This window comes from Magnolia sinica, chromosome 17 (genome assembly GCF_029962835.1).
Source record: "Magnolia sinica isolate HGM2019 chromosome 17, MsV1, whole genome shotgun sequence".
In the NCBI taxonomy this organism is placed as follows: Eukaryota; Viridiplantae; Streptophyta; class Magnoliopsida; order Magnoliales; family Magnoliaceae; genus Magnolia; species Magnolia sinica.
Genome location: NC_080589.1, coordinates 14,116,337 through 14,127,630, shown reverse-complemented (window position 1 = coordinate 14,127,630; position 11,294 = coordinate 14,116,337). Strand labels below are relative to the sequence as shown.

Below are 11,294 nucleotides of genomic sequence, written 5' to 3'. Positions count from 1 at the left end.
TGAGATATAAGAAGAGAGCTCTCATACATTATCTATTGCTCTGTTCCTGGGCTCTGTCTCGGCCAATTTCATTGGTCGCCTGGATGATTAACATCAGCAGCATAGCTGCATAGGTCCATGTGGGTGCCTGGCTTTCAAGTTTGGTGTTTGAATTCTTTTGTTTGTAGATATACGACGTCAGGAGTTCCCCTGTTTCTTTTGTTAGAGACCTCATTTTGTATTGAGATTTTGACTGGCGTTAGGCAAAGTCCCTCCCTTGGAAGTTGTAATTTTTCCAAAATTAATCAAATTATAGATGGTATGCTCCCAAGAATTAAAAAATGTATACAAGAGTATACATATCCAACAATTGTTCACCATGAGATATTCTGGGGGAAAATCGTATAGTACTCACCCACTAGTGGTTACGACATCCCTTCAACTATAAATAAACACCCCCCCCCCCCCTCTCATTTTCACTAAGCCTCTCTCCCCTTCCCATAGGTCCCCTCATTATGTCCATCCTAATAATTCTCTTCTGCACCAAACCACACACCCTCCTTAGCCACTCTACACCCATCACCAAGAGTAGGACAGGAATTGAGTAACTTCAATATCTGCTCTCATTGAGAAGCATTCCGATAAAAGTGATTTTTTTTTTTATAGGATGGACGATTAAGGGTGAGAACCATGATGGGCAGTCTATATCAATGATCAGACCAAAGTATGATCAATATAGGCTGTTCAATTCCCTAGCCATTGTGGATCACCCATGTGCACATGTTTCTTACTTGGGCAGCAAAAACATCCCCTCATCAATTCGATTGGATGGTACACAATTTATATTTGAGAGTTATAGCTGATTAGATTATAGAATGGGCCACACTTTTTCATTTAACTTGAACAATTCTTAAATTAGTAAACTAAAAATGATTTCTCTCTATTCTTTGACCTTTGGCCTTTCTCAATAAAATGCTGATCGTTTAAAAAAAATTAAAATAATAAAATGCTTTCCAACTTGTAACCCAACCAAACATAGGCATTATAGTTTCTAGGAATCACAATACCTATGCCAAAGAACCCTCAAAAAAATAAATAAATAAATAAAAATGCCAAAGAAAGAAATTACAACTGCTAGCAATTACAGTAACCAGGCATTGGGATTACTGGAACTTGAATAACTCATCAGTCCTCCGTGTACTTTGCAGTATACAATCACTATTTTTGTATGTAGCACCCATTTTGGAGTGCCCAAATAACATAGGCCATGCTTGGAAGCTTATCAAGCAATGTATTTGATCATGTTGCCATTCTCTTGATCCCTCTCCAAGAAATTCCTCTGTATAAGATCTTCTATCTGCTTCTTAATCAACTTAGGATCGGGCTGCAAAATCAAACCAATCACAAACCATCAATATTTCCATATTATCTATTGTTTAAAGAAAAATGTGGCAAAAACATGCTTCATAAAATTTCTACCAAGTAGTGTCCCCACTATACACATGGTGGGGTATTGTGAACTGGACAATTGATATCTTGAATGAGTCATAGCCCAAAACTCATAGTTATTTGCCAGTTTTTTTTTTTTTGGGGGGGGGGGGGGGTGGTTAGCTTGTTAGTACACACCCATGTCAGTACACACACTCCATGTTAGCCACCCCCGCTAGGGATCGATGCCAAGACCTCAAGTGTTGAAACGAGGTATCTCCACTCAGTCTGCCAGTTGAGCTATGGATCTGGGTGTGTACACACATTCCATGTTAGCCACCTCCGCTAGTTATTTGCCAGTTGAACATAGAGCATTGCTCATTTCGCTCTTGGCTTTGAGCTGAAAGTCCATTCGCATGCCAGCACAGATCGGATGAAAACCATAGTCCAACCACTCGTGTTTTTTAAGGGAAGAAAGGGGAAAAGATTGTGGTACCTTGAACATATGGCTGAGTTGTTGCACACATTCTATCACGAGCTGCTGAAAGTTCAAGGCTTTTCTGGTCTTCATGATACGAACAACTGCTGCATCAATCGTATATCGCCGATCTTTGTCGACATCTTCCATCACCTTCTGCTTCTCATCCGTAGGAGGGGGAGGAACCTGCACATTTTGAATGGAAATCATCTAAGCTCAAACAACTTATCAACTTAAGATCATATCTGGATATTTAACCTAACGTCGCCTGATTCTACTGATTGGGTGACCACAGTTTATCAAATAAATAAACTTACCCAGGTTTTCCTAAGCCATCCATCAGTTTCTAAGATTGTGGACTAACCTGATTATGGGGCAATGCCATTTAAATGGTGAGATCTAACTGATGGATGACTTGGATTCCATACTAGTGTGCCGTATCACACATGTAGGGACATGTAGAGGGGTGGCCTTATAAACACGTGTGAGATTAGGAGACCCCCATTTTTTTTCTTGGATAACACGGTTTAGTGTTGTGAATTAATTACTGCCACCTATCAACTAGCATAAGACCATATTTGGATGCTCAACTGAAGAACTTGCTAAAATTCAATTCAATAAATAGTAATGGCAAAAGTGGGTTAGATTGACTTCTATTCATAATGAGAGACTACTCCCCAAATTGCAATTGCTACCATTTCAAGTCAGATGTAGAACATGCGAATTGCAATTTGGGTTTTGTTCACCAGTATCAAATGAAATATTTTGACCCTCCACTTTTATTCTATACTCTCTAATTAGTTGGATGAACAGTTAAATTGAGCACCCAAACACTACCTATAACAGAGAAAGATCAACCAATATAAATGTCATGGAATTGTGACTTCCATGATGGGGCCCGTTTGGATATCCGATAGAACCGCATTGAAATAATTCAATTCAATAAAGAGTAAATGACCAAAGTGGATCATTATGCACTAAAATGGTGCCACCCAACTTCGGTCATTTCCTCAAGGAAATTCAATTCAATGAAGCAAGCAAACACATTCCCTGAAGGTAAAACAACATGAAAACCAAATCCAAAGGGAACGGAAGCAGTTCTAACCTTGATCCTCCTCATCTTGTCAGTAAACGTGGAATTGAATTCAAAGGTGTCATTTTTGGAGAGAGTTTTATTATTCGGCTCTTTGTTTAGAATTTTGTATTTCGAGCATGACAGTGAATGCAGCAACCTAGTCACATCATCGTCTGTCAGATTTAGCTGTAACATAATCTCTTGGTAACTTAATTTTTCTGAAGCATTGAAGAGTAACAGAATTGCAGCCTGTATATAGCATAAACCAGTAAACATCCAAATTAGCATTCCAACAACGTTCTGCCCAAGTAGAGAAAACATATATTTGGACATGTTACACACCTGATATGTAGTTACAACTAGATCAATTGGATTCCTATTGAACCTGCCGGTTAAGATGCAAGTACCCATCGAGGAGATCCACATCAACTTTCTTTTCGGTGTTTTGGTTTCAAAGTACTTCTTGAAAACCTCAACACCATGTATCTGTGAAAAAAAAAGAAAAAAGAAAAAGAGAGATATATATGAGATACTAGGGATTCACATTAGGGGTAAACTTAGAAAGTTTACGAATGGTATGCATGCGATATACGGGCCACATCCCAAAGATTGAGCAGGTTGGGCAATTTAAGAAGAGTATTGTGATATGGGATAGTTTCTTGCCATCTCTGATGGAAGGTTGAGATCAGATGGCTTGTAACTGGGCCAGAATCCAGTAGTTAGCACGGTGACGGTCAAGTTGATCCCTGCATTTTCCTGTGGGTTCTCCTGAAGGTAACTCTCAAAATTCTGTTGATTCTCCCTTGCTAATGTCAAATCCGTGACCTACAATTGCCAGACAAACATGAAAGAACAACCCCAACAAATCCCTTTTGAGGGAAAAAGAGAAAAAGAGCCACAATTAGTTTGGGCAAGTTGTTAGTCCAAGACAGACCATTCCTTTCATCTTCGACGTAAATTGGCCACCCCACTGTTGCTTTAGCTTAGTTAAAAGGCTTCGTTCGTGGTCAACACTCGAGCTCCTATCTGACAGCAGCCTACGAACAAGCTTTTTCCTGCAATGAAGCCATCATGATTATCTAGTTCAATAGGAATTATTCATAGATGAGCAAATTCGGTAACTCGCACTCCCATCAATATGTTTTGTTTGCTTGCTTAATTAAAATGAATTGCAATATCTCAAGTCACTTTAGATGAAATGACCAACATGGAATGAGCCCCAATCCACCCAAACAATGGATTATACTCCAAAATTGCCATCATGGTCATTTCCAGTCCAGCCTGAAACATTTGGAATTGCAACTCTGGGTTAGGTCATCACTAATGAATCAAAACGGTGTCACACCCACTATGGTTATTCTGCTTTATTCGCTTTCCTTACTTGAATTAATTCTATTGTGCATCCAAACACACCCTTACCAAAACTGTAAAACCAGCATATAGGTCCTCGGTATGAGGTCCATGCTAGTACGAAGGCTGAAGAAGCTTACCTGCAGAACTCAGCAAAGAGATCTTTGTTGTGGATATAGAAAAGCAATCCCACAACCTGCAAACATATAATGGTTTCTTGAAATCTCAAAAGCAAGTGAAAGCATCACCAAGGTATTTAACAAAAGCAAATGGGAAATGATCACGTATAACATTGTGTGGTACAACAGTAATTTTACCCTTTAAATTCAAAGAAGATTCTCAAATAATCTTTTTGAATTTAGTTCTAATGAGAAATCTTTTTTGAATTTAGAGGGAGAGAATCCCTATTGCAGTTTACAATGTTGTATGTGGTCATTTCTCAATGGAAATGTATTATGAAAATGTGAATAATAAACCTTGTCAAGCATCTCATCAATAGCATCGTCACTTAGCTTCTCACCTCCACCACCCTTCTTAAGGATATTGTCAACAAAAGTCGATAGTAATTCTGGAGCAGTCATGCTCCCAGCATCCTTATTGCAAAAGACTTCAAAAGCTTCTTTGAGTGCCTTTAGAATGATCCAATAACATGTAAGTAAAAAGACAAAAGAAAACACAAAGAGAGAGAGAATGAAATACTGTAAGCCCAAATACTGACCTTGTGGAAGAGTGAATGGCTCATAAAATTGTTTTTCACATAGCCCATGTACCTGTCGTGAAGTGCAATAAGGTTTCTTACAAAAAACTGATCCTGCGATCCGACTTTGTCTTTTTTCTCTGCCTGTGGAAAATATGTTGAGATTAGTCACATTTTCTAGGAAACCTATCAAAGGTTGTGTTTCGATGCCTATTACATTGAACCGAAACAATTAGTTCACATGACCGAATTGCAATCATCTTAGAATTCTTATCAAGAGTACTACTAAGGAATGTAATTATATGTTGGCATTTCTCTAATTGAAATAATTATAGCAATTCAACTTGATCGTGAAAAGAGAGCAGAGAATTATCACTACTAATTTTCTACAAAAGATAGATAGCAAACTTGCTGGTAAATGAAGCAACAGAATTTCTCACAAAGGAACTAGAGACATTAAGTTCCCATTATATAGGTACAAATAACTCTAATAAACCCATTACTGGCATTTTGGGCTGCTGGTTAAGGCTAAGGTCTCATCATAAATGTCTTCTCAAATATCAAATATTGTTCAGACCCCATTTATGAGCATTTGAAAGCAAAATCTGATGAATGAAGAGGAGCATCTGACCCAAACTAATCTGGCCAGGTAGGCCTTGATGATCAATCTGATGTAATCATCTTTTCCCTTATTGAGTCATGTACATTCAATTCATGATTTTGAATGAGAAAGTTTAGCCCCACTGAAAACAATTACAACCTCACTTGTCATACTGTGAATTATATTATAATAAATAGATCAGCTTCCTTTTCTTTACGCCACGAGAAGGACATTGGTTCTATAAAAGAGTAGCAGAGCATATATTATCTGTTTTCCCTTCTTTTTTCTTTTTTCTTTTTCTTTTTTTTTTAAATCATCATTCACAATCATGATATAGTGAGAACGGTAACATTCTGGTTGGCCAAGAGAAAAGTAATTCGTGATTTCAGGAACATCACTAATAAGTGTAGAGGTTCTAAAATAAAAAATTAATATCCTCCAGCCCCAAAATGACCATGAGCCAAAAACAGACTAAAAGCCCATATCATATGGAAAATTAACCCAGTTATGGAACCATTATGCTTTGCCAACAATCACATTTTTGGATGATCTGAAAACTACATAAAGGATATTGGAAGACAAACCTTTTCGCTTATTGCATCATCTGCAGATTTGACCAAGGCTAGACCTTCTTCAGTTACATGCTGCATTAGATTTCAAAAAATGAAAAAATAAAATGAAAATTTAGTAAAATAAAATAAAGATAACATAAAATGGTATCTACATCCACTAGGACTGATGGAAACATCCATTCTTTGAATTTCAGGTAATACAAAGTACAAAGTTTCTACTGTTTTATTACAAAAGGTGGCTCCCAAAGGTAAAGATTATTTCAAATACCCACGAATAACCCACAAGCATCTTTAGCAAGACTCATTCCCACCTTTTTATACATCTCAGACACCAGCTTGAGGCCTTCATCTATCTTAGAAAAGAGCCTATACACCCTTGAAAGATGATCCACCTAGCAAAGGCATAAAACCATCTACATTATATCCAATCTGATTGCAACCCTTAAGCATCAATTACCTTGGCTAAAAATAATATGTAAATGGATTGTAAGAATTGCATATCCATACTCACCTCATCATCTCGGAGCAATGCACGCAATCCTGTATGTTCCTTTTCAAGCAGTTGGTTCATATATTTGAATAGCATCTCATCTTGCACTCTCTGTAAAGAGAGATCAAAACCCATAACAAATAATATTAGAAACTGTATGAACATATACAATTATTCCATTCAACTAGTACAGAAAATCATCCAATGATAGCCTGCATGTGATTGCATGACTGAAATGGATTGCAACTTTCAGTGCAATAGGGATGAAATGACCAGATCTTAGTTCACTCCTTTAGGGTCCAACTTGAGAAAGATGAGCCTACTCCATCAATACAAAATACTAAGGTAAATCCAATTTGCTCATTTCCAATTCATTAAGGGTGTGTTTGGTGCAACCAAACGCACCCTAAACAGCTAAACTAGGCATTTTATTTGAATTCAACAGTGCACCCAAACACAATCTAATCTAGAATACCTCCAACAGCTTCGGCTCACTACTTGAAGGTAAGCAACAGGAGGCCATATCTTTCTCTCTTTTAAAGTACTTCTCAACCTGAAAGATATAAAACAAAAGGCTAAATACAACCCATAAGTCCATTTCTTTAAATGGTTTGGCTTAAAGTAGGTACAAACCATCAACATGTATTGCGGGCAGGAATCTGCATTAATATGCTCTGAAGCCTGTTGGGCATAGTAATTAGCTGAACTATCAAGCATGTGTGCCTCTAAGTCATCTTCATATAATTCCATATTTCCACCCTTCCCAGCTTCTACGAAGACATCCACAACCTTCTTTATTAATGACCGATCGATCTGCTCTCCTTCACGCTCTCGATCAATCTAAAAAAAAAAAAAAAACATTTTCCATTTAACTATTTTGTATTTGTATAAAGGAAGGTATGTGCCCACAAGAATGAAAATGGTACATACCAAAACAAGCAGTTCATCTTTAACTCTACCCTTTAGCTCATTGTGGACCTGAAACTCAAAAATATGGAAATTGAATTATCTTATATAATAAAAAAAGAAGAACAGAATATGAGAGTTATATTGGTATTGGTACCAAATACTTGGATCTAGCAAACAAAACCCAAGTGACTGAATAATTAAGGTAGTGTTTGGATGCATGATCGAATGGGATCGGCATTACTCAGTTCAAATAGGAATTGAGTTGCTTGACATTCTTATTTCTACATTCCAAGTCTCAATAATATAGTTCTTAAATTGGATTTGGAAAGAACGATCTCAAGGCATACTTCCTGATTATGAAAAATACAACGAATAAGATGTGGTCATCCTCTATTGACTTTTGGGAAGGAATCATGGAGCCCTGCTTATCAGGGAGCGTACAGTTATATTGCCCACAGAGTTATGAACATATGAGACTGAGTTTCGGTGATCCAGTCCATTAATTTTGTGGTCCCAAGAGTCACATGGATTGGAAGATCTTAAGCCTTTTATTCTTGGACTGTTATTTTTTTGAATATGGGCTAATGTCATATTCTCTCCTTAATTTTCTATTATAGGCCATTGATCAAAGGGTTAAAATACCAATCTGGATAATTTTTCAGGCATCCCCCATCCAAAGTGGATCAATCGGATGAATGGTTTGGATCTCCAAAACATGTTCATGTACAATGTCAAGCATGTTAGAGGACCTATAATTCCTTTTGAACTAGCTAATTCAAATTCCATTCAATGGCGTTTCCAGTGAGGAAAAAGAAAAAGAAAAATAACTAAACAGAATGATAAGAGAAAGTAGCCAGGTTTCGAGGAAAAGAAGGGGTAGAGTTACCAAATCACGGAAGCATGTGACACCTGCTTCATAAAATTCGGGCTTATTATGCCGTGGAATGTAATATCGTTCAAGATAACTAAAGATACGTGAAAGCCATTTGATTAGAACTTTGTGATCGCTCCACCTTCTCACAAGATCTCTCAACATGAACATGCCATGTTTCTCTTTCAATGACGGTAATACCTGATAGTGACAGCCAAACAAGGAAGATGGAAAAAGGCGCTTACATAAGGATTTAATCGCTGGAACATGCTGGGTGCATTTGGATGCTTAATTGGTTAGAATTGCGATAAATCAATTCAAACAAAAAGGAGATAACAAAAGGAGGGAAGATAATGTTTTAGTTCCTCGTCATGACTAAAGCCCCACTTGCAATTCCTCTATGCTGAATTGCGTTATCACCAGTCATTTCACTTGAACATCTAAACGCTTTCACTATGATAAAAGACCTCTTTTCACAGGGCTAAAGATGCTTACAGCTTGCTTGCCACTTGTGAATATCTCGCCGCCTTTGGATGCATTATTGAATTGAATTGCAATAACCTTCCTGTCTGGATTGAGTTATAGCAATTCATTTCACTTGAACATCCAAACACAGCCACAATGATAATAGACCGGTCTCTGCAAGGCTAAAGGTACTTGCTGCTAAGTTGCAGGTTATGAATCTAAGATAGCATTTGGATGCAGCATCAATTGAATTGCAATAAACTTCCTCATTGTTCATACCGAAGGATTAAGCTCCAAGTTAGATTGACATTATTTTCAAGCGAATTACTTCTTGATTGCAAATACAACTTGGCCACTTCCCATTCAACCGAAATTAATGTTTGCAATTCAATTCGATAGCACATCCAAACACGGACTGGAACTTATAAGAAAAATGGAATAAGTTAGTCTTTCTTACTGTCGACTTAATGTATTCGACGAATGCTTCCTTGTATTTGTCGTAGACTTGAGGTGTATGGTCGAACGGAGCTTTCTGGGTGCAAAGATCGTAAACTTTTCTGTTTTGAAAGTTAAGGATCCGTGACAAAACACCATTGATTGTGTATATGAACATATATGATATTGGCGATCAGAAATTAAAAACAAAACAAAACAAAGAAAAAGGATACGTATAGAGATTACTATATTCTACTGGAGTGAATGGGTTTTCGTATTCACCATCGAGAATCTTATATACCTTGCTTATTCCCTCGTCTATGAAACTCCATTCTATTTTTCTATCAATGGACTTCTTCATCATTCTGTTAGTAGTCTGTTTCAGCAAATCGTCCAACTGGATTCAAAATTTCCAAAAATAAAATAAAATTAGAAATGCCATGCTATAGCCACTAGCCAGGTTAACCTCCCAAATCCTACTACAGGCCATGGTTTGACTTAGACGATTCAGCTGAATTATGCCGAATCAACCTGTTCGACTTGTCTGGCAATGAGTTCTACAAAACAGTCATCTGCTAGATGACTTGCAAGCAGGGGTTTTCAGTTCTAGCAAGTGGGCCTATGGATGCGCGATCAAGACCGTTGATATGTTATGGATCACTGCAGATGGACAATGCTCCAAATAATTTCCAGGCTGCTGGCCTATGGTTAGACGGTTAAGAACAACAGGATGGATTCAACTGAAATAATAGACGTCATTGAATTATTCCAAGGTAGAAATTTTTTGGGTCATGTCATCTTGGATGAAAAATCAACAGACCAATGATCTAGATTACCGAATCATACACTCTATTTGTTAGAATTGGAAATAAGGTAACTTGGCCTAAGTTGAAGAAGCGAGACTCGAAACGGGATGACTGAGTCAAAGTGAGTGAGTGCTAAAACCATGAGAGTGGCTTGCACGTATGGGGACGTCCTATGGTCATGGATCATGAGTCTCGTCCATTCATTAGTCCTAAGCCAGAGGAAGATGGCTTGCCTCAAGTGGGGCCCACCATACTTAAAGAACAGGGAAAGTTAGATAGAGAGAGAGAGAGAGAGAGAGAGAGAGAGAGAGAGAACTTGCCTCTTTGCCTTGTTTCTGAAAGAGGGAAAGAGAGAGTGAGACAGAACGTTCTACGTCTTGTGAATGAGAGTCTATTTATATTGTTGCATGGGAAGATTAACCGACTCCGGATCGGACACCGACTGCCAGAGCCTTCGCAGGAAGTTCCTGCAACGGAAAGTTAGGTCTAGGTGGGCCCAACTGTGATTCTTGTGAGAAATCCACTCCGTCCATCCGTTTTTCCAGATCATTTTATAACATGGGCCCAAACATTATGCAGATCCACGTGATAAGAAACAGTGATGTTTGAACGTCCACCATTGAAACATTTGTGGGGCCACAGAAGCTTTGGATCAGGGAAATATTTTTGTATTTTCAGTTAATCCCAGTACGAATGACCTTATGAACGGTATGGATGGGATATAAACATCACGATGGACCCAGAGAGATTTCAACTGCGGCCATTTTCCTGTTGTGCGGGCCACTTGAGTTTGGATCTGCCTCGTTTTTGGGCCCACCTCCAAACATGATCCGAAAAAACGGATGGACGGGGTGGATTTCTCACAAACATCACAATACGCCCACCCAGCTTCCCGTCGCTGTAAGTTCCAGCGAAAGGCCCTTTAGCAGGTAATCCGCGTCCAGATCCAGCCACGTGGGTGCGGCCCTGACAGTGGGGCCCACCTAAGTGAATTTTTATATATCCACGCCGTCCATCAGTTTTTCAGCTCATTATAAGGTGTGGTCCCAAAAATGAAGTAGATAAAAATCTCAGGCGGACCACACAGCAGGGATTGAACTTGCACCATTAAAATCATCTCGTGGGTACAAATCTTCTA

The 11,294-nt window shown here is 38.3% G+C and overlaps 1 protein-coding gene across 1 annotated transcript; it reads right to left on the bottom strand.

Annotated features, from left to right (window-relative positions):
• Positions 1 to 736: 736 nt before the first annotated feature.
• On the bottom strand, positions 737 to 9,800 carry LOC131231645 (cullin-1-like). The gene is made up of 18 exons (XM_058227910.1): positions 9,584 to 9,800; positions 9,373 to 9,472; positions 8,466 to 8,651; positions 7,601 to 7,648; positions 7,304 to 7,510; positions 7,146 to 7,223; positions 6,692 to 6,781; positions 6,492 to 6,572; positions 6,193 to 6,252; positions 5,029 to 5,151; positions 4,787 to 4,939; positions 4,451 to 4,506; positions 3,895 to 4,015; positions 3,624 to 3,785; positions 3,303 to 3,446; positions 2,991 to 3,209; positions 1,904 to 2,071; positions 737 to 1,363 (listed from the first exon to the last, which is right to left on the bottom strand). The coding sequence occupies exons 1-18, from the start codon at positions 9,712 to 9,714 to the stop codon at positions 1,262 to 1,264; spliced, it is 2,229 nt and encodes a 742-aa protein (XP_058083893.1). The 5' UTR covers positions 9,715 to 9,800; the 3' UTR covers positions 737 to 1,261.
• Between the last annotated feature and the right edge of the window lie 1,494 nt (positions 9,801 to 11,294).

Coding starts and splice junctions, on each gene's coding strand:
- LOC131231645 (XM_058227910.1), bottom strand. CDS start 9,714: ATGATGAAGAAGTCCATTGATAGAAAAATAGAATGGAGTTTCATAGAC. Junction 7,224..7,303: donor GCCCGCAATACATGTTGATG/GTTTGTACCTAC, acceptor TATATCTTTCAG/GTTGAGAAGTACTTTAAAAG. Junction 4,507..4,786: donor TTGATGAGATGCTTGACAAG/GTTTATTATTCA, acceptor ATATGTTTGCAG/GTTGTGGGATTGCTTTTCTA.